The sequence below is a fragment of the Corticium candelabrum genome, chromosome 17 (assembly GCF_963422355.1).
Source record: "Corticium candelabrum chromosome 17, ooCorCand1.1, whole genome shotgun sequence".
In the NCBI taxonomy this organism is placed as follows: Eukaryota; Metazoa; Porifera; class Homoscleromorpha; order Homosclerophorida; family Plakinidae; genus Corticium; species Corticium candelabrum.
In genome coordinates, this window is record NC_085101.1 from 4,334,404 (window position 1) to 4,355,034 (window position 20,631).

The window sequence follows — 20,631 nt, forward strand, 5'->3', positions numbered from 1 at the left end:
GTGTGGTACGTTTATTGAATTAGTTCTAACGCTAATTTGATTTTGAAGTTACGGGACACTTGATGACGTTGGAGATGACAGTGATGACGTTGGGGTGACACTTAGTGACCATTTAGTAAGGAGCGATGACGTTGGGAGTAACACTTAGTGAGCATTTAGTAAGGAGATATGGCAGGAAGTAGGCGAGATGATCCCAGACTCTCTCGCGCCTGGAATTGTCATATGGGCACCGGACAAGACTAGCGCGAGAGAGTCTGGGGACGCGGCTATAGTCAAGCCCATCTTCTCCCCAATCGCGACTAGTCTCTCCATAACGAATTAATCTACACTCTCACCTCTGAACCGTGTTGCGTCTTCTGTAATCCGGAATATCTGTTTTCCCGCATGAGCCGTCAATTGTCGCGTGCGAGTATTCAAGCATCTCCGTTACGCGAAAGACAAGATAGTTCGATTCGTAGAGAGGTAGTGGATTACCGTTATGAAATTTATATATTTGCACACAATTATATATTTACAACAAACTTGTCAAACTTTACGCCGATGTTAACAGTAATTCTCCTCATTACTCTTAGTTACATCTTCCCACCGTCATGGGACTTTTCTACCTCGTCTCTCGTTCTCCTCCTCTCTCGCACTTTTCCTTCTTCTGTCTCCTTGCTGACCGGCGTACTGAACTCTCCAAAGGACTGCTTTGTAATATATATATATATATATATATATATATATATATATATATATATATATATATATATATTATTGGCTCCTCCCCTCAATCCCATGTACAGTATTGTAGCTCCTCCCAAATTCCGTATTTAGAGACGTGACAGTAATGAACTATAATATGGTCCGGGAGGGAGATGTAGTGGTAGCTATGTATGTATAGTTAGATCCCGGATAGATACGGGGTTAGACTGAGAGTGAGTTCCAGGAATCGGAGTTGGCGCACATTGTGTCTTGTCTACTCTTAACTACGTTCACACTATAGGCTTACCCATTCTCCTTCATATTGTCCTCACTTCGTCAGGAGTCAACCCACTCCTTTTGGCTTCCTTTTAAAACGTTTCCCCAACTGACGGGAACGGCTTCAGCAACATCAATAATTTGATGCAGTTAGTCAAGACAAACAATCCACGTGGCAACTAAATTCGACGACTGTGTCCTGTTGTATGTAGCTTTACTACAGTCACGTGACACGTGCACAAAAAGCACTGACCATTACTAGAATGGACATCGATTCTTTGAAATCTTTTTTCCAACCAAGATGAGATAAGACAAGATTTATCAGCACAGAGCCTATGCGTTCTAGACGAACAAACAATAATGAAAAGGAGCACATGACACTTTCAATCGCAAACTATTTACATATACGTAGGAAGTTTGACATTCGGCATCCCAGCAGTCACATGCATAGTGAGCCATTTCATTTGACATTTGCTGTCGAAATCGAAACTAGTCGGACACTTTTGGTCATGAATAAATAGATTTGACTTAGAAAATGTTCTAACGTGCATTACACACAAAACCCTAACGACAAAAATAGAAATGCAGGTCGACACAGAATACATACACAAGTACGTTTGATGTCTATTATACAAATATAACACTTACGTTGGCAGCTAGTATTTCTAAATATCAAATGTTTATTGAACGTTGAAAACTGATTGCTTCATTAATTAACTCGGAGACACTGGAATGTAAAGCTGTCACTAACAGTTGCTTCTTATATGAAATGATAGACAGAAAGAAATAGAGAACGAATCGTTAGAGAGCAAACACATTGAATTAATGACAAAATGCAGAAAATTTTATTTTCATCTCTAAAACATGCAGCGTTTCTACTCTTTAATCAGTTCACTAAAAACGAACCAAAAAATGTGTAATCGTTATAAAAGAAGTAGTAACAGTTGCGTTCGAATGTTATTGACAGTTTGTCTCCCTTGTTCAGCTGAATGATGCGTCCCACGTAATGAGTGTGATAATCATTGTAATTGTGGTTGTACCAATGAGCAAAGGCACGACCGGCACCATTTACTCTGATACGAAAACCAGCATAGCGGTAACTTGAGCTAGTGTGGTAAAAGTACATTTGTGCGTAAACGTAGTAAAGTCCATCGTTGGGCACAGTGATAACACCGTTGCTGTACTGCATGCCATCGCGAAGAAAAGGAGACCAGACAGAACTACTGCTCTCATACCATTGAGTTACAGTTCCTACACAACACAATCATTGCAAAACGTTTTTATCACCAATATTACAATCACATCAATACACACCAGAGCTGTAATAGCCGTGCGAGCTGCCAAGACCACACAAGTGAGCAGCAGGTTTCTCTTTGAGAGCCTTCAAACAATACGTTAATTAATAATTAATTAATTAATACAATACCAGCACACAACAACATTTGCGAAACATTTGCATACCAGAATTTCTTGTTTCAGGTCCTTAAACTACAAAAATGCAAAAATAGTGAAAACTATTTCTTGCCATTCAGCTTGCTTACTTGTAACTGAAGAGAGATATTCAATTTATCCAGTTTACCATCAACCTACAATAATTATTACATTAATATAAAATAATCATAATCTATTTTAATCACCTATATATTACTTGTATAAACACACATGTCTTACTTCTTGTCTCATCGTCTTGACTGATTCAACATAATTCTTCAAAGTATCTGAATCAATCTGAAAACACATATTATCGATGAACATTCAAAGAGTGTGTGTCAATGCGTCAAATTTTCCTACTGCTGGTCCAGGTACTCCTTGCCTCCCTTGCTCTCCTTTGTGTCCTGGTTCTCCTATAATTCCCTACGTCATTGCAGACAAATCGTCCAAGTATTCCAGTCTAGAAAATGTAGATAAAGGCTTGCCTTTTCTCCTTTTAATCCTGTCACTCCTGTTTTCCCCCTGTGCCCAGGTGGGCCCTGAAATACAAACAAATAAGTTAGGCTAACCATTTTTAAATACAACTGTAGCATTTACCGGTGTTCCGTCAGCTCCAGCTATTCCTCGTCCACCCAAATTACCTTTGTTTCCCTATTATCATCATCCAACTCAGATACCTTGTGTGTGTGTGTGTGTGTGTGTGTGTGTGTGTGTGTGTGTGTGTGTGTGTGTGTGTGTGTGTGTGTGTGTGTGTGTGTGTGTGTGTGTGTGTGTGTGTGTGTGTGTGTCACATACTACCTACACATTACCTTGTCTCCTCTTATTCCTTTTACTCCTGGCAAACCTGGTGGACCAACAGGACCCTAACGATTAACAAAATTTAAACGGGCTACGTTTAAATTATCACTACGTAGTCTCAAAAACTTAAAAAAATGACTTTAATTTATTAAATAGCATTAATCTCTAAATCCAACGCAAACCATGCACATTACAATCATTTACTTTACAGTTAAAAGCAATTCAGACTCTGTATAGAGTACAACCACACACAAAAAATGAACAAATGTTAAGCCCTCCACGTCTTTCGACGTCGACCATGATGTTAGTTGCGAAGATAGCTCCTCCTGCCTCTAGAGACAAGGCCTCCATGTGCTACGGGGAGTCTTGGGGCCAGCGCTACAATCCACCTGAAGCTTGGCCAGAGTCATCCAGGGGCAATGACAATGGCGCAGCTCTGGGACCGGATACCAAGGCTCACACGTACCCGTCTGCTGTATGATTTTGCTGCCAAGCCAGCGGTCTTGTCCACCCCAGTCAATGACCAGGTACTCATTTATACTCCTGAGTCGAGAGAAGCAAGTGTGGGTGAGTTTCTTGCTCAAGGAAGCTGCGACAGTGTCGCCTCCAGCAGGATCGAATCTTCAACCCTCATCACAGAATACAAGATCCCGGATGTCATCACAAACGCTCTACCATCTGCTCCACCGCACCCCTCCTACCAAACAAACACAAACACACACACACACACACACACACACACACACACACACACACACGCACGCACAGAGTTCAAGTGACACACAACCAACCAACCAAACAAACAAACAAACACACGCACACACAGATACAGACTAATCGATAAATACACACAAACTTGAATTGTTATACCAAAATTTAATATTTTGCAATATGTAGTCAGGTAAACAACGGAAGTAGTCTAAGAAAGGTTTAAACAATTTCTAGTCTACTGCATTTTCAGCATTTAGTCGTCAACAAATGCAACTACTCTACTATTCTAAAGTTTGTGCTCCCCTTTGTGTTACAAACAAATCTTGTAATTGTATGACAGCATGTGTCCAAACCTTCTCTTGTTACGCAACAACAACTAAATAATTCTTTTACTTTTGTATGTTAATTTATGACATCAGAACTTAAAACCACATGTTGTGAAAATACAAAGTTGCAACCTTTTTACCAAGTACAATAGCACAACTTGCAGTGAGTCTTTTCAATTACAAAACCATTAGGAATACCATTGAATTCTCTATTTTTCTCAAAGTGCCATTTCAGATAGTATGAGTCTCAGTATAAAACCCTAATATCATATCCTAGAATAGATATTACCTGACTTCCTGGGTTTCCTTGCGGACCTTGAGCTCCAGTCTTACCATAGCCAGTCGGACCGATCACCCCAGGTGGACCCTAGCAATAAAATATTCGTTCAAACCAAATCAAACACAACAATCATCGTCAAGAAATGGCGACATCTTACGACAGGACCACGCACTCCAGGAGGACCTCTCACACCTGCATCACCCTAAAATAGTCAAATTACCTTTTTTCTTTAATGTGAAAATGTTGCTCTAGCTAAAATAGGTAGTTGCAATCAATCAACTGATTCTTACCTTAACTCCATCATTACCAGAAGCTCCAGTTTCACCTTTTTCTCCTATGTATCCCTACACAATCATGAATGTATTACATGCTCTAGACTAACGTCAGCAAATACTTACTCTCAGTCCAGAAGATCCCGGATGGCCTGTCTCCCCCTTGCAATCCATTTCACACGTCATACTATGCAAATATCACAAATTAGCATTTCCTCTCACCTTGTCGCCTTTCACTCCAGCGCACACTTCACTGCTTGCATCTGCATCTGTACTAGCAGTGACTTTGCTAGCCAGAAGAGTAACGACAAAGAGCGATTCGATAGCTCTCATGCCTTGCTTGCCCGACCTGCACGTGCTGGAGAATGAGAAGAAATCGATGGAGCGTCTCCTTATATCACGTCTGTGCTGCCACTCCTACTCTACTCATAATAAATACATTTCTAGGAAATGGATCGATATACAAAGCAGCTGGGGAATACATTCCTTTTATGGTGAGACCATATCACCAGACCTACAGCTTTAGACGTGACACAGTCTAATGAAATCTTCTCAACAATTTATTTGATTGGTTGACGCACAATCGGGCGCTGCTGTGCGGTACGTGTCGAATTTACAAACGCTTGGCAGAGTAAAATTTGATAAGTTAACTCTAGCTTACAACCCAACATCAACAAGCCAACATCAATGCTAGCTAGCAACGTAGACTAGAGTCGTTGCACATGGCTGGTCATGCATGTATATAAAAATCTAGATGTGACTGTGAGAAATGAACGAAGCAACTAGCCCCTTTCTCTTTTGTTTATGAAACTAAGTATTACGAGTTGGCTGTACAGTGTAATTAGACATGTATGCACGTGATCCGCCCATCCTTTACGCGCATGCAGATATCGCGCAACGGAACCGTAAAGTCGTGACGTTATCTAGCGACTACAAAGTAAGATAAAAATTTTCGTGCTTATTTTTCCATCTTCTATACTTCTGTACTTGCCAAATGTAGAATGACGTTGTTCCAGAAGGGTAGAAAAATGCGAGTGATTGTAGAAGAAGCTCTACCAGACATAGTCGTTGTGTCGACGAAATTAGGAGAAAGGACGTGGCGTGGCGTTCTTCTCGACTCTACACTAAGGTAAAGCGGTCGTTTCGTGTCGATCTAAATTTACTACAGTACTGGCGTTCTGCAAATCTCGGCATCATCCCACGGTGAGGTATAGACTAATTGGCAGGAAGCACACAGACGGCTTCCACGTCAGTAACATACTGACAATACACATGCACATAATAAGACATAATGCATATAGAATACCTTAGTTAATGCGGATACATATACATAGTGCAGTATTTGATACAAAAATCTGGGTCATAGTGATCGACGCACGTGACTCGTTTTACTCATCCATGCATGCAGTTCTGATGCCACTAAGACGAGCAACTGCAACTGTAGTAATCGAACTTAGGTAAGCTGCTTTTACATTGCAACAAAACCGACCGAGCTGTAGCATGCAACAAGATCAACAACAGGAAATTGCACGTGCGTGTCTATTTTGATCTAGAAAAACAAGTCCCACTCTTAACATATGAGTCACTTGTCTTACAAGGTTGCCTTAGAAAGGAAATGGTATTTGCGATGGAAGGGGTTGGTACGAAGCCTTCGATTCTGTTGACCGCATACAGTAATGTTAAGAATTAAATAAATATTTAAACTGTTGTTGCAATTTACAAATAGTTTAGTCTAATTTTTACTAATCTAATCTAATAGTTACTAAATACCAAAAGTGTTCCAATGGTCAAATGCAACATTTGAGCAACATCGGTCAAGTACGTTGCTTTTTCATTTGGCATCTCTTTAAGTTTCTAATACAAAGTGCTAAACTATACTATCCGTAATAAAGTTCTAATATTAATTTTGTTATAACAATTATCTGAAACCAGGCAATAATGTTGCGCATCTATTTTATCAAGGATAGCATTGTTACTGCTCATGGTATACAATAAATCAAATTTGAATAATTTATTGCAATTTCAAAAATATCAACTAAAAATGATTATTTGCCAAAGTTACTTTTACAGCTTGAGACTAATTGGTTCGTTTTCATGTGTTGCGTGGGCGCGTTTAACAGCAATACCATTCCTTAATTTCCTCACATTTATAATACATTAACTTTTCAACTAGGCTAATAATTTACCTAATTTCACATACAGACAGCCTCAATTTGTTACTACTGTATTTCCTTTGTTCTGACCGCTAAACGATTTCGACAACGTATACTATTAATGATTAGCTCGTAGTGTAGCGGAAGCCGGAAAGGCTCCGAGGTCTATGAATTGCGTTATAGACAGGATGCGTTTGAGAGTCTTCGAATAAGACAATTGGCAGAGTACCAAGAATAAAGGTGCATCTTCTTCGCATTCCAAAACAAGAACTGACATTCATGAGTGTCTGCTAGCTTGCATGTTAGCCTCGCAAGCCAGGCTCTTCCGCGCAGTCGCTGAGCTAAACGCACGTGAATCACACGAGGAGGAGGAGCTTTTACCGCAATTGCTCCAGCGCGAGAAGAACCTGGTCGCTTTCGAGAACGTCATAGTGACGTGGGACCCTGGATCCGGTTTCATAGCCTGATAAAGCTAATTCGATTTCCTAAAGGGCTCGTTAATGTAATTGCGTGTGATACATGAAGCAGAGAGGAAGCCCTCCGCGGAGAGCGCGTGAACAGGAAAGCCAGTGAGGCTGTTGATGGACAAAGTGCTGGTGAATAATGAGCCCAGGAATGGCCTACATGGGACTGGTCCGCTGAACCTACACTCTTCAGCAATATTTCTTTCTACTGAACTCATTTGCAGGTTTGCGCGAATTAAAACCGACGTAGAAGTGTTCACTACTCTGAAATGGTGTGAGAACTGCCGGCCCTGTTTCACTCAACGGTTCTTCAAAGCAGTGGCATAAAGCATGTTGATCTCTCCCCGTCATAATCAGATTGGCGTGTATTGCTAACGCAGTCTATCTGACGGTACTTTGACTCAGCAAGCAGCTCTTTTGTACGATATTGGCTCTCCTCACGGTAAACTGGAAACTTCTAGGCATGGGAAAACAGCAATGCAGTGGACCTACCATGTTCAGGAAGTGTAGAGTTAACTCGTAGTTGCATGTGTTGTGTACTACGTACGACTTGTTTCAATGCACGGACTCTGACTGCTACACATACACTAACCGCTTACAATGAGTTCATTTCTCAAACTACGGCGCTGCGGATCTAGATTCGGCGGTGTACTGTTGGCGAAACTGAATGCTGAAATGAAGTAGTGACACTGCAGAATACTAAATGGCTGAGTTGTCTAGCTAGATACTAGAAGCGACCGATGATGTCAACTACGTACTTCGTGCAAAACAAGCAAGTGAGTGAAGCGATGTCGCGTGTTCTCAACTTTCATACCTAAATGCTTACCTAATCGAATTAGCTTTATCAAGCTGTGAAACCAGATCCGGGGTTCCACGTCACTATGACGTTCTGGAAAGCGACGAGGCTCTTCTCGCGCTGGAGCAATTCCGGTAAAAGCTCCTCCTCCTCGTGTGATTCACGTGCGTTTAGCTCAGCGACTGCGCGGAAGAGCCTGGCTTGCGAGGCTACTTGCATGTCATCCTTTATAAAGATACACACCCACTCATTACAAACTCTTTCTCTCTTGCATTTCTACTTGCTTCCCGTATCCCGTCTCTACATAGCTACACGCATTCCCCTTGTCTTATACGAATATCCTCTTTACACCTTCCGTCGATAAACCAAATTATCACCTCACTTTGTGCTCACGTGATCCCAAAGCGGAACCAGCAATATCAGTTAGAGTTGGTCGATGACGCCACGTGATCGAGAGTGACAGTGAGTCACTTTCTCTCCTTCTTTTCGTCTAATCTTCAGCTTTCTTCACATCAGGTTTCGTTATGGTTACGTTTCGAAAAGGTACTCGATTGCCCGTCATTGTGGAAGAGGCTACGGCAGACATAGTCGTCGTCTCGATCAAGACAGAAGAAAGAACTTTGCGCGGAGTTCTCCTAGATTCGACAATCAGGTTCATCACTTTGTCCACTTGCTTACTATAAGTACTAGTTAATAATTAACGATTCATGCAGTACGTGTCGCTAGCTAGCGAGCAGACAGGAAACGCCGCAGTCATGCATAAATTAATTGCAGCTACAGACAATCTAGGGAATCGCTTTGGTGAAAGTGAAATACACGTAGAACAACCTATCAAATGCCAATTCTATCGATTACTTACACAAAAATTAAATAATACAAGGAAACTAGTAGCAGGTATCCTTGCAAGTTTCCGACATGTTTATGTAATTACCTCATTTCTGAGAGGCCTGTACGCTTTGTATATCATCTAGAATCATTAACGAGTTCTAGTGGATTGTTTTACTGTATCTCTCTTTTTGTTTCTAATAACGTGATATGTGATGATATGTGACGTCATTGTCAAGGGCGTGACTTTCAATTACAATCTTCGTAATAAAATCATCATTGAAGTAATATACAGTATTGAAGCAATATAGAGTATTGAAGTAATATAGAGTATTGATGTATTATACAGTATTGATGTAATATACAGTATTGATGTATTATACAGTATTGATGTGATAAACAGTATTGATGTAATATACAGTACTGATGTAATATAAAGTATTGATGTAATATACAGTATTGATGTAATATAAAGTATTGATGTAATATAAATATTGATGTAATATACAGTGTTGATGTAATAGACAGTATTGAAAGTAATATACAGTATGGATGTAATATACATTATTAATGTAATATACAGTATTGATGTAATATAAAGTATTGATGTAATATACGGTATTGATGTAATATACAGTATTGATGTCGTATAACTAATAGCGTTTTTGTTTACTTCCCGTGGATTGTCCACATGTTAGTATGAGAGCTAAAATGTTTGTTTAAGATTGCCAAATTCTAACCCAAAATACTGTCATATCTACTTGTTGTATATTATAGCAATTGTCTAACACCTATATGTTCATACAGTTCAGGCACTATATAAAGCATTGTTCAGAATGGTTTGTTAACTGTCTTGAACTAAAGCCAAACAACATTTTCCGTCCGAAAGTTAAGCATAATTGTTTCGTCAGTGTATAGGTGTGCTGGGCGAACGCGTCTGTAAAGATAACACTACCATGCATCTGCATGTCCAGATGACATTAGATCTTGATCGTCATTTCTCTTAGTTTCGCAAACAAAATGACTGATTTTACTCTAATTATTGTCTTTGCTCTGATCTCAACACGCGTACGACAGTATTGAAACCGAAGGCCTTGAGGTAGAGGGTCAAAGTGTAGCGGAAATCTCTCCATGGACAGACAAATGGAATTATCCTTTGCTTTTCCTGGAATTGCGCTAGACGGAATGAACTTGAGACTCTTCGAGTAAACCAATTGGCAGAGAAACAAAAATAAATGTATAGAGAAAAGTCTGTTTTGCAGTCCGATTACAAAAGAGATTTTGTAACACAAACCGGCATCAAGCGATATCGCTAGAGAACTCAAGAAAATGGGTTAGCTAATTTTCGTGCAGCTCATCCTAGACATGCACATCCATTCATTCATGCATTCTCACTTTTGCATCTATGACCACAACATCTGTTTCTCGCAATCTTTCCCTGTCCTACGCCCTTACAAATAATTACATTTGGTGGGGAAGGTAACATGACGCACAAGCACGTTACGCTCACGTGATCCGCCTTGGGCGGAACCGTAGTCATCGGTGACGCACGAGTGAGGCAATCATATCGCTCCTTATTTCCGTCTATCCTTACCACCATTCTTCCTCCACCACCAGACGTCGTTATGTCCTCGTTTCAAAAGGGAAATCAATTGCCCGTCGTTGTGGAAGAGGCTTCGGCAGACATAGTCGTTGTGTCGATCAAGACAGAAGGAAGAACTTTTCGTAGGCAGGTAGAGAGGATGGTCGTTAGGGTGTCGCTTCAGTGAAAGTGAGATAAATGTGGAGTAAATTGGAACCACCCATCGAATAGCTAGCAAACCCACTTTCGACGAGCATTTTGTCACTTTGTGTCGTTTCTAGCGCACTCGTCGCCGAGCGTCGTTTATCATATAAAATAATATTATTTGTTAGTCGTGCAACATCTATTGGGCTGTCTGTGAGTTTCTGATATGTGACACAATGACGTCATCGTCATGTCTGATGTCACCTCTACTTGCAACCTATTATTATGGTCCTATATACAGTGTAGATGTCGCGTAGTTAATTCTGATAATAAATTTAACTGTAGTCTCTTGATGCAGGACAAGTGAAAGTGAAGAGAAACAAGGTATATTCGAAACGTTATCTCTTCCAAGCAAAGAAATGCAACCGGTAAGAACATCAACGACAAGAAGAGACACTCTCCCTCATATCAACACTTACAAATCGCATTTCAAAGGCGAAACTGGTGACAAACGAGCGATACACAAAAGGATTTCGTCAAATCTAAAAGAGAAAAGAAGACAAGAAAATGGAGAAAAGAAGAGGAAAATACGCCAATCATCAACTCATCTAAATCAGATGTCAAGCTGTGACGTCGCCCAGGGAATATTAGACAAAAACAAACGACGACAATCAGACGGTCACGATGGAGTCAAAGCAAAAGCGACAAAACAAAATGAAATCGCGTCGAACTCTGGCTTAGACTGCAGCCGTATTGATGGCCTGCATCCAATGAATGACGAGACGGTCGACAGTTGTACTTCGACTGGCAGCGAAATGGTGAATGCAACGAAAAAAATTGCATCGTTTGCGTATCCCCTTCCTCATTCCGATTGCTATCGGTCGCAATCCGAGAGACAAGTTTCTATGTACACTATGATACAGCCGACTCCGTCAATACCACCATTCGCTTACCCATATTTGGGATGTATTGCTCCATTGCAATCCTCGACTTTTCCTCATCCAGGATTCAGCCACTTACCAAACTTCATGGCATACGGGATATGGAATACCAATCACGAAATGACTACGGAAATCAACCCAGGTTTTCAAGATAAAATAGTATCACCAGTTGAAGACAAACAAAAGAGTGTCGCTCCACATCGTGACGTACATTACCCGCCATCACCAAACTCTTTGCATCAACTAGACCGTCCACCGTCAATCGACACGCCAACAGACAACTGCAATGATTCCGACGAAGAACAGCGTTATCAATCAGACGGAGATTTAGAACAACGAATGTCGACTCGTGTGGGCGAAAATACAGACAAAAATCAATCATTCATTCCCGATCCGTTAGACGACAAAACAAGCAGCCGTTCACAATCCTTACAACAAGAAGAGAACAAGTCAAACAGCAAGAGAGAAGCAAAATTGAACCAAAAATGGATTGAAACGAGAAAGGCGCATCAGCGACGCGAGTTGTCATCTAAAGAGGCAAAGAAAAACATTTCCACGAGATTGACGCCAAACATGACAAAAAGGAAAAAACCAATCGCACAAACGAAACGTTTAGTACGAGCACGAATACGTACTGCTACTACAGAAGAAGACGCGGCTCTCTTTGAAGCTCTCTGGATATCAAAACAAGAACAAAACTTCGACAAGAAACAGACAGTCAAACCATCACCTCGACCTCCAGTCCCAACCGCAAGAAAAAAGCGCGTCTACGGTAATCCGGAATTTTTCTACTCGCCTCGTCCTTCTAGCAGTCGCAGCAAGTGCGCCAACGACGACGTCCCTCGATACAAAATCGACGACATCGTGTGGGCAAAACTAGTCAGTCGACCTTGGTGGCCGGCAAAGGTGCTTTCATTCAGCAAAGACGACGGTCACAGCATGTACGACGTGTCAGTGCAATGGCTGGGCAAGAGCTCGAATTGTACCGACGTGCTGCCGTCGTCTTTGATTTGTCCGTTTTCGGAAAATTTCGACGAGCATTATCTGCCCAACAAGACGAAGAGCACGTACGTTAAGGCGGTTCGAGATGCCTTGCAAAAGTCGGAATTAGAAGTTAATCGCTTTACACGTTTATCCGATCAACGCCATTAACATTTGACACGTTACCAGATGAAGACGTCAGTTAGATCTAATATAGATGAGAAACTTCGTTTTAATGATATAAAAATGTTTATTGCAAAATAGCAAATATCAAACATTGGATTTGTTTATAAAATCAATAAATATAGATTTCCTTATTTCCTAAACTTTCAATTAATCGATATGAGCGTTTCTAACGCACGTTACAACCAGTAACTAATATATTTGTCAGTCATTCAAAACATCCCTGACAACCTTAGAGAGACACTTCAACAACTCTGCACGCATGCATGCAGCTGACATTCCGTAACAAATCTTGAAACCGACTGCCATGGAATTGTACAACACCAACTACCACTGAACAAATTCAAAGAGTAATTTCTTGTAATTTTTGGTGTATATAAAAATATACGCATGCCCTGAATTGCTTAGCTCGCACCAACAAAGCAACCCTAGTCCATGTAGAAATCCTCAGATGCTCAACCTATTCTAAACGTCATTAGCCCCGCGACACTACCATACTATTGTGGTAGATCTAAAATTTTTATCACCATCACTGATAGGGTTGAAAACTGATACAGTCACGATACATACAAAGTGGTTGGCATGCATGAAAGTCAAACCCCATTGCGATGTCATTTAAATTCCATGCGTCTAACCATATGAATGTTTTACTGTTAAAATTAATCCACAATTACCACAACAACAAACGACAAGAAAGACATACAGGTAGTGAACGTTAGACGTAGAATTACCTCCCCAAAATCACTCTAAATATGCACTAGAGACTACAGAAACGACATCACCGCTTGCGTTTGTCGTAATACTCGATTAAATAGTCGTTTCTTCTGCTGTAAACTCCGGAAAACGCGTCTCTACATCACTCCACGTAAGAGCACCACGAGACAGTTGACTAACATTCTCCAGCAGTTCAGAGACCTAAAACAAAATGGCCGCAAATAGACATCGCACTTACTAACGCGGCACATTTATAAACACATGCGCATGCGCTACCTCTACTCGTATTTGCTTCATGCTATCACGCTCCCTTAGTGTAACAGTAATTCCTCACTGTGTCGAAGTCAACTGTGATACCAAACGGTATGCCAATCTCATCCGTCCGTGCGTATCTCCGACAAATAGAACCACTGCCGTTGTGCGATACGTCCAATCTAGTCAGAGCATCGGCTACATAAAACTGAAGAAATTCAAAACACAAAAATACCACATTAGAACACACAAACGCACGTACAGATTTCTTAACTGAAGAAATAAAATGTGAGTGGCTGGTCAGTGCATGGTAGCACTGAACACTTGACATGAGCAATAGGAGTGACAGCCACTACAGAGACACTAGACAGTTCTAGACCTGTAACTAGCAGAGATAAAATCAAGTAAGAAAAATACTGATCGCTGTTCATCTCCTTATCGAACGCGATAATTACATATGCTCTAAAATTGCATACATTATTCGACTGATGCCAAAGGATGGTTAGATCACACCAGGCACGACATCGACGGCTACACAAGTAACAACAATAGGACGATGCAGTTAGCTAAGTTAGTTGTAAAATTAATTAAAGAAAATTTCTTCAGCTACCTCTGAACTCTCAGCAAATACTAAAAGATGTTGAAAGAAAGATACAAGGCTTAGTATCTTACTGCAGATAACTTACGGTCTAGCCAGTCACAGGAGTAGAGAATGGGCCACGAGTTGTTCAGACGATTCCCCGTGTGTAGAACGAAGTCTTACTCTCTTGGAAGCATTAACTACAGTACGTTAGGTTTAACCATGTATACCAAGTGCTCCTAACGCACCCTCAATGCAGCGAGACATGATCTATGAAATAATCTAAGAAAGGTCACCTTTTGACGCTCCACGGTTGTATTGACACAGTCGATATACTTGCGTGATAAGTTTGGAGTCCCACTTTGCTTTAGTCAATAAATCATACCTTGCCACCATATGTTTTACAATCCTTACCTTGAACAGTGCACAGGTATCGGTCTTCCTCGCTAACCAGCAATCAGAGTTACGCTCGTGCCACATATGGTACTAAAAACGCCTACACAGGTACTTTCAATGCTTTATTTCTTCGTTAATTAAGGTAAACGTCTGCATTAAACGGTTGCAAAGGGTTGTGTCATGAAGCAACAGCTTTCATCTGAGAGATTGTTGATTTTGGTGAGAGGTCTCCTCTAATTCATATATTAATCATATTGGATTCCAGCTTAACTGATATCTCTGATCCTACTTCCTGGCACACACCAAAATTTCACACAATCTTTAGATAAAGTATAATACAAATGGATGTGTAGTGGTAGCTATGTATGTATAGTTAGATCCCGGATAGATACGGGGTTAGAGTGACAGTGAGTTCCCGGAATCGGAGTTGGCGCACATTGTATCCCGTCTGCTTTCAACTACGTGCACACTACATGGTAACACGAGTGGGATTCTGAGAAAGTGACAGAAACGGATTGCAATGTTGGGCCCCATTCAGACTCTCGAGAAATTCGATTTTTCTCGACCAGATGTGTGGCCTAGATAGATCAAGCAATTTGAACGATACCGCGTCGCTTCAGGCCTATACAAGAAAGACAAAGCCGTGCAGGTGAGAACATTTACTTACTGCATGGGAGCGGATGCTGAAGACATATACTCAGTAGTTTACGTCTGTCTGAGAAGACAAGACGAAATACAAACCTGTCATTGACAGTTTAGAAAGTCACTTTGTGCCACGTAGAAACCCTATTCATGAAAGATCTCGTTTTAACCAACTCAAGCAGGAGCAATGCGAAACTGTTGATAATTTCCTAACAGCACTCCATAGTCTTGCAGAGTATTGTCAGTATGGCGACATGAATGAGGAGATGATCCAGGATCGACTGGTGGTAGGCCTTTGACGCTGATCTATCTGAGAAGCTAAAACTGTAAGCATCTGACCCTTGCTATCGCCGTGAGGCTTACGAGAAACAGCGAGGCAATCAAGCGCAAACAATCTGTATTCCGATCATCTCCACAAGTGACTGACACAGATACTGCTGTTTCTGCGGCCGCAGTACAAAGCCAACGGCCATGTTACAGCAAACCCGGGTTACAACGTTGACAAGGGGATAGAGATAGCGAACAAGCGCCATCAGATGGCCAACCTTCTTCCTCACGTAAATGTCGTTGGTGTGGCTATAATCGACACCCCAGACTAAGGGGTCCAGCAAGAAACTCAAAATGTCTTCGGTGCGATAAACTGGGTTACTTCGCGACAGTCTGTCTTTCCGTATCAGCGCACTCAGTATGCGAGAATCCAATGGACGACGCATTTCTCAACATCCATGACTCGAGGTCAGCTTGGACTCAAAGGGTACTTTTGGGGGACATCCCAGTAGTTATGAAAGTTGACACCCGTGGCCGACGTCACGGCTATTTTGGATAGGCTCTACCATGAGCGATTCAGTCTGACATATTTGTTACTCTCTCGACCCCATCGTGTTCTTCGAGATCCAGATGGGAGAGAACTTCCGGTGATAGGATATTTCAAGTCTGTACTGACTAACTCGTCCGACGACCGGACGGTGGAACAACATGTTTACGTCGTATGAGACTTGCAAACACCTCTTCTGAGCCGCACTGCTATATTCACGCTGTGCGCATCTTCAATCAAATTGGACAAGTGCAAGACAGTACCATCACCCGTATGCTGTCAGATATTAAGACTCTCTTCCCTTCATTGTTTGCGGTACCATGGAAATTTTCTGGCTCTCCACACGAGATCCAACTTCAAAAGAACGCTGTCCCATTCTTCTTATCGGTACATGTATCCCGTCGCATACCACTGCCACTTATGTCGCGGGTACAGGCCGCTCTAGAGCGCTTGCAGCACCAACACGTTATTAGAAAAATAGAAGAACCAACTGACTGGTGTGCGGCCATGGTAGTCGAACCGAAAACGAACGGTAACGTTCCTATATGTGCCGTTTTTACTCTACTGACCTAGAGTGTACGTAGAGAAAGACACATACAACCGAGCATCGAGCACTTTCTTTCAAACATACAAGGAGCCCGGTATTTTCCAAGCTAGATGCCAACAGCGGATATCACAGAATACCCCTGGAGAAAACTTAGAGATACTTACCACATTTATCCCCCTTTTGGACGCTATTGCAACTGTCGCTTACCGTTTGGCATTTCGTTCGATCCAGAGTAGTTACAATGCCGCCTGTCAAACCTACTCGAAGGCCTGGAAGGTACCATCTGCTTAATGAATGATGTTTTACTATTTGGTTCAACACAGAAAGAACGCGAAATCCGCCTTACAACAGCCCTACGTCGCCTAGAGCAAATTGGAGTCACACTCAATGAAAGCGAATGTTAGTTTAGCCAAATAAAAATTCGTTTTTGTGCCACATAATTGATGGGATCAAGATACATCCAGACCATGACAAATTTTATGCCCTCACTTCTATGCCAGCATGCCAAAATGTAGCCGACGTTCGGAGATTTTTAAGTATAGTAATTCAGATTAGCCGATTTTCTCCACGGTTAGCGACTTTAACACACCCGTTGAGAAGCTTGCTCAGTAAAAGTAGTGCCTGGGTATGGGGTCCGCAACAGCAACAAGCATTCCAGGATTGCAAAAGAGAGCTATCAAGCCCCACTGTTATAGCACCTTATGATGTCAATTTTGAGACGTGCATCTTCGCCGACGTCTCATCGTTTGGTCTAGGTGCTGGGATATGTCACTGTTAACCGACAGGAGAGTGGCTCCCCATCGTCTATCAATCACAAGCCATGACTACAACAGAGGAAAGATACCCATAGACTGAGAAAGAGTCCCTCGCTGTAATGTGGGCCTGCAAACGCTTCAGCCATTATCTCGTGGGTGTCACATTTTCAATCGAGACAAACCACAAACCGTTGGTGCCACTTTTGTACAGTAAACCTCTCGACAACCTCCCACCGCGGATATTACGGTTTCGCTTAGATTTGATGAGGTACATGTATCACTTCAATATCAGTCATGTGCCCGGGAAAGACCTAGTTACAGCGGACGAGCTTTCGCGAGCTTCCTCTCGCACTAGTCTACCACATGATCACATCCTGCAGTACCAAACGGCAGCTCGCAAGTCCATTGCTACTGACTTCCTTTCAGCAACAGACGAATGCGTTACTGAATAAGCAGTACACCAAAAGGATGACCCGATATTCAGGGCCATTGCCATATACTGTAAGGACGGCTGCCCTCTTGTCTCAGACCTACATGAACTTCTCAAGCCCTATTGGCTAATGAGGGGAGAGATCACTAGTAATCAAGACGATCTACACTTGTGCGGTCCCAGAATTGTGGTCCCAGTGACGCTACGCTTACAGGTACTAGAGAAGCTGCACTCAGGACACCAACGAATAACCAAAACTCGGGAAAGAGCAAAGGCAGTCAGTGTGGTGGCCGGGCTTGAGTAGCCAACTAGAACACTATATTTGGAATTGTCGTGTCTGTGAACTGAACCACACTCCAACCACAGAACTGTGAAGACCGAGACACCCAATGCCGAACACAAGACCGAACTCTATTTACAAGTCACACTACATATAGGTAATCCTACGCATGCGCATCCCTCATCACACTCCCTTCTAAGAATTAGGGCGCGTTTCCACTAGTGCCTAAACCGGTTTAACAAGTGGTTTAAGCTAAACTGGTTTAAGAATTAACCTGTTTCCACCTGCACTAAACCAGTTATATGTTAAACCTAAACCTATTTCTTAAACGTACTTCGAAGTAGGTTTAGCAAAGTGGTTTAGGTTTAACTGTCACGTGACAGTAGCGCGCTTGTTTAGATGGCTTCTGACAATGTCGTTTTGATGATATTAACTATTTTGCTGGGATAGGATTGCCTTAAAAGATGTAAGGGTCGTTAACAAGGGGAGAGAAATCAGTAGCTACGGAGAGAGACAAGACGGTGTCTTTGGTCATCGTCATGCAAATTCCTACTAGTAGATGCTGAGTCAGTGAAAACCAACAGTTGCTCTGACTCGGCGACAAAGCAGCCCAATACTTCAAAATAAGGCGTTCCTAGACGGTTCGTTTTGCACATCCCGGATGTGCAAGTTCCTAGTGGAAACAGCGTATTCTTGAACTGGTTTAGTTCTTAAACCCATTTAAGTTAAACTAGTTTAAGGTGCAGCTAGTGGAAACACGGCCTTAGTGTTCTAACTACTCACACAACTTATTAGTCATCGTCCATATCTTGGCTATTATACTCCACTTTCTGATGTCGTTTCTGCTGAGGATCAGGGCTCAAATGTCTTGGTCGTCTCCTCATCCTCCTTGAGGCTCTCGTTTCCCTATCCACCTGATCACTTGATCACTTTCTCCCACGAATCGTCTGTCACCACTGTGAAGACCGAGACACCCAATGCCAAACACAAGACCGAACTCTATTTACAAGTCACTTTATATACAGTTAATCCTACGCATACGCGTTCCTTATCACAGAACCACTTATCATTACCAAACTTCCTTATTTTCCATGGCACAAGGTAGGCGCAGATTTTCGAATATGCGAAGAGGAGCTATCTACTCGTTATCGATTATTACTGCCGTTTCATTGAGATCTGTTCCATGCCCACTATGTCCTCTCCTGACACGATCCGACAGCTTATGTCAATTTTTGCCCGTCAGGGATTGCCCGAAGAAATCTTTACCGACAACAGCCCTCAATTCTGTGCCAGAGAGTTTACAGAGTTTACTTCAAGATATTGAATTAGACACAACACAAACAGCCCCCAAATTCCAACAGGCTTTCATAATAACTGAACGTGTTGTAAAGACGATCAAGTCTTTACTGAGTTCCTTACCTGATGCGGATACAGCTCTGCTCTTCTACCGTTCTACACCAATGGAGCACGGGTATAGCCTTGCCCAGTTACTGTTTGAACAGCGCATCCGATCCACCTTGCCTATGACGACAGAACAACGGCGTCCAACACTATAGCAAGATTTTTCACAATATAGGATAATGATCTCAAATTACGCCAACAATCTAAGCATGACAACAGTTACCGTGCTCGTACTCTTCCATACTATCAGAAGGTACACACACCCGGGTTCATAACTGATCGCCAGGGAAGTGTCCATATAGCAAATACTTACTCTCAGTCCAGAAGGTCCCGGATGGCCTGTCTCCCCTTACAATCCATTTCACACGTCATACTATGCAAATATCATAAATTAGCATTTCTTTATCACCTTGTCGTCTTTCTCTCCAGCGCACACTTCACTGTTTGCATCTCCATCTGTACTAGCAGTGATTTTGCTAGCCAAAAGAGTAACGACGAAGAGCGATTCGATAGCTCTCATGCCTTGTTTGCTCGACCTGCACGTGCTGGAGAATGAGAAGAAATCGATGGAGCGTCTTCTTATGTCACGTCTGTGCTGCCACTCCTACTCTTCTCATAACAAACACATTTCTAGGAAATGGATCGTTATACATAGCAGTTGAGGAATACATTCCTTTTATGGTGAGACCATATCACCAGACCTGCAGCATTAGACGTGACACAGTATAATGAAATATTTCTCAACAATTTATTGATTGGTTGACGCACAATCTGGCGCTGCTGTGCGGTACTTGTCGAATTTACAGTCGCTTGGCAAAGTAAAATTTGATAAGTTAATAAACTTTAGCTTACAACCCAACATCAATGCTAGCTAGTCAGGTAGACTGGCGTCGTTGCACATGGCTGGCCAATGCATGTATATATAAAAATGTAGATGTGCCTGTGAGAAATGAACGAAGCAACTAGCCCCTTT

General features: G+C 41.9%; 2 protein-coding genes and 1 pseudogene across 6 annotated transcripts; 1 reads left to right on the top strand and 2 right to left on the bottom strand.

Moving 5' to 3' along the window:
* Nucleotides 1–1,712: 1,712 nt before the first annotated feature.
* LOC134193023 (collagen alpha-2(I) chain-like) lies at nucleotides 1,713–5,196 on the bottom strand. Of its 3 annotated transcripts, none has more exons than XM_062661803.1 (14): nucleotides 5,001–5,196; nucleotides 4,905–4,940; nucleotides 4,797–4,850; nucleotides 4,664–4,708; nucleotides 4,516–4,593; nucleotides 3,201–3,254; nucleotides 2,989–3,042; nucleotides 2,877–2,930; nucleotides 2,752–2,814; nucleotides 2,632–2,688; nucleotides 2,506–2,546; nucleotides 2,422–2,446; nucleotides 2,275–2,341; nucleotides 1,713–2,211 (listed from the first exon to the last, which is right to left on the bottom strand). In XM_062661803.1, exons 1-14 carry the CDS (start codon nucleotides 5,109–5,111, stop codon nucleotides 1,847–1,849), a joined length of 1,104 nt encoding a protein of 367 aa, XP_062517787.1. In that variant the 5' UTR covers nucleotides 5,112–5,196; the 3' UTR covers nucleotides 1,713–1,846. The 3 variants fall into 3 exon arrangements, with proteins under 3 accessions (XP_062517787.1, XP_062517788.1, XP_062517786.1); XM_062661804.1 differs by having other exon boundaries at nucleotides 2,422–2,442; nucleotides 2,502–2,546; XM_062661802.1 differs by having other exon boundaries at nucleotides 2,422–2,448; nucleotides 2,502–2,546.
* Nucleotides 5,197–8,708: 3,512 nt separating this feature from the next.
* On the top strand, nucleotides 8,709–13,045 carry LOC134193387 (PWWP domain-containing protein 2A-like). 3 transcript variants are annotated; one of them, XM_062662219.1, is made up of 2 exons: nucleotides 8,709–8,843; nucleotides 11,101–13,045. In XM_062662219.1, exons 1-2 carry the CDS (start codon nucleotides 8,716–8,718, stop codon nucleotides 12,833–12,835), a joined length of 1,863 nt encoding a protein of 620 aa, XP_062518203.1. In that variant the 5' UTR covers nucleotides 8,709–8,715; the 3' UTR covers nucleotides 12,836–13,045. The 3 variants fall into 3 exon arrangements, with proteins under 3 accessions (XP_062518203.1, XP_062518205.1, XP_062518204.1); XM_062662221.1 differs by lacking the exon at nucleotides 8,709–8,843 and adding an exon at nucleotides 10,605–10,787; XM_062662220.1 differs by lacking the exon at nucleotides 8,709–8,843 and adding an exon at nucleotides 10,605–10,749.
* A 516-nt stretch (nucleotides 13,046–13,561) lies between these two features.
* On the bottom strand, nucleotides 13,562–16,144 carry LOC134192879 (uncharacterized; annotated as a pseudogene).
* Between the last annotated feature and the right edge of the window lie 4,487 nt (nucleotides 16,145–20,631).

Excerpts from the sequence above, each read along its gene's own strand:
- LOC134193023 (XM_062661802.1), bottom strand. The coding sequence starts at position 5,111 with ATGAGAGCTATCGAATCGCTCTTTGTCGTTACTCTTCTGGCTAGCAAA. Across the intron at positions 3,043-3,200 it reads AAGGAATAAGAGGAGACAAG|GGAAACAAAGGTAATTTGGG; the intron begins GTAATGTGTAGG and ends TGATGATAATAG. Across the intron at positions 2,449-2,501 it reads ATATCTCTCTTCAGTTACAA|TTTAAGGACCTGAAACAAGA; the intron begins GTAAGCAAGCTG and ends GCATTTTTGTAG.
- LOC134193387 (XM_062662219.1), top strand. The coding sequence starts at position 8,716 with ATGGTTACGTTTCGAAAAGGTACTCGATTGCCCGTCATTGTGGAAGAG. Across the intron at positions 8,844-11,100 it reads CTCCTAGATTCGACAATCAG|GACAAGTGAAAGTGAAGAGA; the intron begins GTTCATCACTTT and ends CTCTTGATGCAG.